Source organism: Scomber scombrus, chromosome 16, assembly GCF_963691925.1.
Source record: "Scomber scombrus chromosome 16, fScoSco1.1, whole genome shotgun sequence".
NCBI classification, from domain to species: domain Eukaryota; kingdom Metazoa; phylum Chordata; class Actinopteri; order Scombriformes; family Scombridae; genus Scomber; species Scomber scombrus.
Window position 1 is genome coordinate 2,482,067 of NC_084985.1, and position 6,000 is coordinate 2,488,066.

Here is a 6,000-nt window from a genome sequence, read left to right on the forward strand (position 1 = left end):
GAGTATCGTATTGTAAGTTTTCAATCAAAGGTCTATTTGAATGCAATGTGAACATATTTGCAAATGTTTATATCCATTATAAACCCACAGGTCATTGTGTTGTAATGCCAAAACAATGCTTTGTTATTGTTTGTTATTATGAGATCATTTCTAATGTAAGCCATTCTCGTTGGGTTGTTGCAAATGATGCTAACGCCATAGTTTTATTTCTCATTCTTCGGTCATTCTGATCCTTCTCACAGCTCATTCTGATCTCTGTCAAAGCTCGTATCTTCCTTGCTGTCATTTCTGGGGCATCGCCTGGTCATATCTAACCAATATCATGGTGACACACTTTCTTTGTCAGCTTATCAAGTATTCTCATTCTCTGCTTTAGAGCTTTCTTGATGCCATTCGACTTCCCCATCACCACCCAATCTTCAGATCCATCGGAGCATCGCTTCATCAACCTCATCAGTCTGATCGGTTTCAGCAGAAGTCAGATTGAAGTTGATTGTTTCTGTGTTCTCTCTTTCTGTCCTCAACCTCAACCAGTCGAGGCAAATGGCCACCCACCTAGAGCCCAGTTCTGCTTCAGGTATCTTTCCGTAAATGGGAATTTTTCCTTTGTCACTAGTTGCCAAGTGCTTACTCATGGGGGAATGTTGGCGGTCTCGGTCTAGATCTGATTCATGTGGAAAGTACATCAAGATTAATTGAGTGTCTGGACTCCATGGGCAGATGTATCATGCTGATGCTCAGGGTTGACGTCCAGAAACCTTAAAGCTAAAACTGCAATTGAGAAACAACTGCGAAAACTAATGCGGGACAGATGTAGCACAGATGCATGATGGGTACCTCTCAAACAGCCATTGTGTGTCGACCAGGACGCTGACGTCTTCGATGCGACGGCTGTTGGCGAAGTGGAGGCGCTTCGGTAAGTCGGCCTTCAGGTACGGCTTGATCTTTTGGTCTGGCTTCTTGCACTAAAATCACCAAAACACAAATAATTAAATCAAGAACCTGACACTCATTCAGAGAGAATAATTCTTCAGAACATTAAGTACTCACAGTCATGTTAGCAACAAGTCCTGCTGAGTCCACTGTTGAAAGAGAAAACAGATGTGCACAAGCGTTTGTCATTACTAATCTGATATCTCCAGCTTCTGCCAATGTATGACAGTATCCAAACCGATTGAGTAACTCCATATTTGTTTAATCTTTTCTCAATCTTTCAGTCATGCCTCTCATTAAACCATTCTTCTTCTATTTTAGTCAACACAGCTGTCTAAAGAGGCTTTTCACTGGCACTGGATGCACGTAGACTTTAGTTAAATGAATAGTTAATAGTTTTAATAAGATAGTAGTTATGAGGATTTATTTTTATGATGTAGCAGTGAAGACTGATGGCTCTAATGCAGTGGTCTCCAACCCTGCTCCTGGAGAGCTACTGCCCTGCATGTTTTAGGTATCTCCTCACTCTAACTCGTTATCAAGCAGCTGAGGCTCGTCAAAGGGCTTGATAACGAGTTGATTATTAGAATCAGGTGTGTTAGAGTGAGGAGATACCTAAAACATGCAGGGCAGTAGCTCTCCAGGAGCAGGGTTGGAGACCACTGCTCTAATGGTTATACAATAAACCCCACAGTTCCAAGTTCTGCTCATTTTCACTTTACATATACATAACATTTAACCACCAAAAAGAGATGCAAACATGTTTAAAAGAGACTTAAATTGACTAAAGAAACCTAAAAACCACCAAAAAGAGATGCAAAAATGACTAAAAACAACCTACAGTTAGTTTGAGTAATAGCTGCCATCTAGTTACCATGGTAACTATGAGATGCAGAGACTAAAGAGACTTAAAACTACCAAAAATAGACATTTCCATCATTATTGCTATGTTATATTTTCATGTCTGAGGTAAAATAGGACATGATATTGTGTGATAGGAGATGTTTAGTGGTGTAAAAGCTAAAAAATACACTCTCTCTGCTCTCTGAAACATGAATCAAGGTTTAATCACATTTATTGATCAGTCAGATCGACTATTGATGCTTTCTAAACACATCTGTGATTCAACATTTGGTATAGACACTTTTTATGAGGAGATTCTTAGACCGGGTCAAAGCGGATCCAGAACATACTGTGAGGGTGTAGAATATGTACAGTATGTAAGGGGTTAAGAAGTGATTCAGCCTCAGAGCTCTGACTGCAAAAAAAACTAATATCTAAATTCTATCCTCACGGGTTCAATGTCTAAATAAATATTGGTGATTGAACCTGGATGCAAAAAAGTAAACAGTAATTCTATTTTGTTCAGATGACCTATAATCACAGGTTGAGAATTTGTTAGTGTTTTTTTGACATTTAAACCTGCGAACAGTATCTGAACCAGGCTGGGAGTTCTGGTCCTCTGAAATGAGGCCAACGCGGAAGTAACTTAAAACTGCATTCTATCAAAAGGCCACCAGGGGGCGACCGTTTTGGTGTCAAAAGGACTTCCATCTCTATACAAGTCAATGGAGAATTCACCAACTTCTCACTTGATTTCTAACCTCAGTAAACGTTTTCAAAATGTGTTTATGGTCTCAATCGCTAGTTTAAAGCCTTCTTCAATGCAGTATGATGTTCATTTGGGACATTTTGGCCTCCCTGATTTTATATGTGACGATATGCATTAGGGCGTGGCTACGTGGTGATTGACAGGTTGATTGGTTCACAGGTTCAGGAGGGCGCCTCATACTCCTCCTGATGCCCATATAAGTAGAATCTGTGGGTTTATTTTACCCGGCACGCACCTGAAATTTTCAAGATGGCGCTGCTCAGATCCTAAACTATTGGCCTCCGAGCAGCAGTCCACAAACCAATGGGTGACGTCACGGATGTTACAGTCTATGATCTGGACGTGTTTATCTGTATCCACTCTAGATTTGACACATCAAAGCTTTGACTCATCATGAATAGAGTGGGTGTGTGCATCAGGAACAGCCATTAAATTAAAGTAAAAGGCATCTGTTTTATTGCAGTGAAAGCCAACACATACCAAACAGACCTGCACTGTCCTGCTTGGCACCAAATAAAAGCACATTTATAGGTAATTACTCATCATTTATCATCAGTGCTATGTTCTTTGGGAGCCAACTTTGATGATTAGATGGAGTAACATGATTCTAGATAGGTTATTAAAATATTGAAGCTATTGAAGTTATCAGTGTATCTTGGGTCAGAGTTATCACCTGTATTCTTACTGGGTCATTATCTTTTCACACACAGGTCATTGTGTTACTATTGTGTTGTAGGCGCCTAATGATGATATATAATAAGAAGCCAATAAGACCTTTGCCATGATCCTAAGCAATCTTAAACTCATCCAATCATCTAGTCTCCTCAGGCACTCAGGGACTTGACACACTCTCTCTGCTCTCTGAAACATTAATCAAGGTTCAACCCTCAAGTTGTCCCCATCTCTTTTCACTGTTCCTTCCTTCCTCCCTCTTTCTTTGCTCCCTCCTCTTCCATACTTCTTTCCTCACTTCCTCCTTCCTTCCTTCCTTCCTTCCTTCCTTCCTTCCTTCCTTCCTTCCTTCCTTCCTCCCTCCTTACTCCTTTCTTTCTTTCCTTCCTTCCTCCTTTCCTTCCTCCCTCCCTCCTTACTCCTTTCCTTCCTTCCTTTCTTCCTCCCTCCCTCCTTACCCCTTTCCTTCCTTCCTTCCTCGCTCCCTCCTTACTCCCTTCCTTCCTTCCTTCCTTCTTCCCTCCTTACTCCTTTCCTTCCTTCCTCCCTCCCTCCTTACTCCTTTCCTTCATTCCTTCCTTCCTTCCTTCCTTCCTTCCTTCCTTCCTCCTCACTCATTTCCTTCCTTCCTTCCTTCCATCTGTGCTTCAACATTTCGTAAAGACACTTTTTATTGAGGGGATTCTTAGACCGGGTCAAAATTTACCCAGGAAATACTGTGAGGGTGTAAAATATGAACAGTATTTAACCCTCCTGTTGTCCTCGAGTCAAGGAAGGATAGAAGGGAGGAAGAAGGAAGGAAAAGAGGAAGGAAGGAAGGAAAGGAGGGAGGAAGGATGGAAGGGAGAAAGAACGAAGGAAAGGAGGAAGGAAGGAAGGGAGGACGGAAGGAAGAAAGGGAACGAAAGGAAAGAAGGAAGGGAGGAAGGAAGGAAGGAAGCAGCAAAGAAGGAAGGTAGGAGGGAGGAAAGAAAGAGAGAAGCAGGGAGGGAGGAAAGAAGGAAGGAAGGAAGGTAGGAGGGAGGGAGGCATAAAGGAAAAGAGGAAGGGGGGAAGGAAGGAAAGAAGGAAGGGAGTAAGGAAAGGAAGGAAGGGAGGAAAGAGAGAGGAAGGAAAGAAGGAGAGAAGGAGGGAGGAAAGAAGGAACAGTCAATACAGAATTAATTATGTATGTATTGTTAAGTTTTGGGTTTTATGCAGTTCAATTGCAAAATACAATATCAGGCAATCAGCTGCAGTCGTTGGCATTACTTCATGCTGTATTGGTACGTGTTCCTATACAAATAAACATTCAATACATTAATTTACTCACAGACTGTGTCTTTGTTCCTCGCTCTGATGCGTCCGAATGGTCCTTCACTGACATAATAGTTGCTGACATCACCCACCAGATCCTGCAGCACCTCCTTCCTGTCACAGCTTGTGTCCTCCATACCTGTGACAGCATTCAGCTTATATGTAAATAATCTCTTTTGTATTGTATGAACGTGCCACTGGTTTTGCATATTTCGCTTTTCAACTGCAATCACAGCTCCTTTAGACTTTACAGCAAAACAGATTTTTAGATTGATTTCTTTCCAGGAGGCACATACTCTCATCACATCATATTATGCAAATAAATGTGTAAAAACTTGCCTAAAACAGGTGATCCGTGAGAGTGAATTTATTAAGTGTTTAGTGAGTAAGAACTGTTAAGAAAACTTCTGAGTCAGCTGCTACAGAGCAACCTTTAAACTCCACAAAACTACTGATTTAACTTTTATCCATTTTGGCTAATTATTTCATTATTTAAAGATGATTTCCTGACCAATATAAGTTTGAAAATGAAAACCCTTATGGCGCTTTTCCACTACACAGTTCCAGCACGACTCGGCTCACCTAGCCTTGGTACGGCTCCAGAACAGACCTTTTCCATTACAAAAAAGTACCTACTCAACGTGGGCCGGGTCGTCATAGCACGGCTCCACGAAACTGCCGTGAACACATAAAACAATGGAGGACATGGAGGCGATGGTGTACTTGCTGCTGTATGAGGCTTTCTGTCTCACACAAAGCAAGAGAAGAGAAACCAATCTCTGTAACGCTGTTGTTGTTACTCTTTTCTTTCCTCCCTTCCTTCTTTCCTCACTTCCTCCCTTCCTCACTTCCTCCCTTCCTTCCTCTTTTCCTCCCTCCCTCCCTCCTTTCCTTACTCATTCCTTCCTTCCTTCCTTCCTCCTGCCCTTCCTTGACCTAAAGACAACAGGACGGTTAAATACCAACAACAGCGTTACAGCGATTAGTTTCTCTTCTCTTGCTTTGTGTGAGACAGAAAGCCTCATACAGCAGCAAGTACACCATCGCCTCCATGTCCTCCATTGTTTATGTGTTTTGTGTCGCGTATAAAACAAAGTCACAGCAGTTTAATGCAGTGTTGCTATGACGATGTACTGTTCTGGAACCGTGCCGAGGCGAGGCGAGCTGGAACTGTGTCCAAAGCCAAGGCCATGTCATATTGTTTATTACCATGATCCGCCACGATGATGATGTTGAGACAGCGGTGAAGGCCAATCTGTTTGAGTCCATTCATTAACTGGCCAATGATCTGATCTACACCTTGCAGTGCTTCAATCAGCTGGAGAAAAAAAAACCACACACACACACACAGAGTGAAATTACATGATATGTATTATATTGTATAATAATAAGAAATACAATATAATAAATAAAAGTTTTCTTGAAAGTGTTGTGCACCTTGGTCTCACTGCAGAGTGCTATTGCTCATCACTGAGACTACACTCATT

General features: G+C 41.7%; 1 protein-coding gene across 1 annotated transcript in view; it reads right to left on the reverse strand.

Annotated features, from left to right (window-relative positions):
- The window catches only part of LOC133996799 (venom phosphodiesterase 1), a 58,636-nt gene that overhangs the window by 24,234 nt on the left and 28,402 nt on the right, over nucleotides 1–6,000 (reverse strand). Inside the window, exons 12-15 of the mRNA XM_062436383.1 lie at nucleotides 5,723–5,831; nucleotides 4,530–4,652; nucleotides 1,051–1,082; nucleotides 838–965 (exon numbers count right to left, since the gene is read on the reverse strand). Of these exons, the coding sequence (XP_062292367.1) occupies nucleotides 838–965; nucleotides 1,051–1,082; nucleotides 4,530–4,652; nucleotides 5,723–5,831 (392 nt within the window). The remainder of the gene's footprint in view (nucleotides 1–837; nucleotides 966–1,050; nucleotides 1,083–4,529; nucleotides 4,653–5,722; nucleotides 5,832–6,000) is intronic.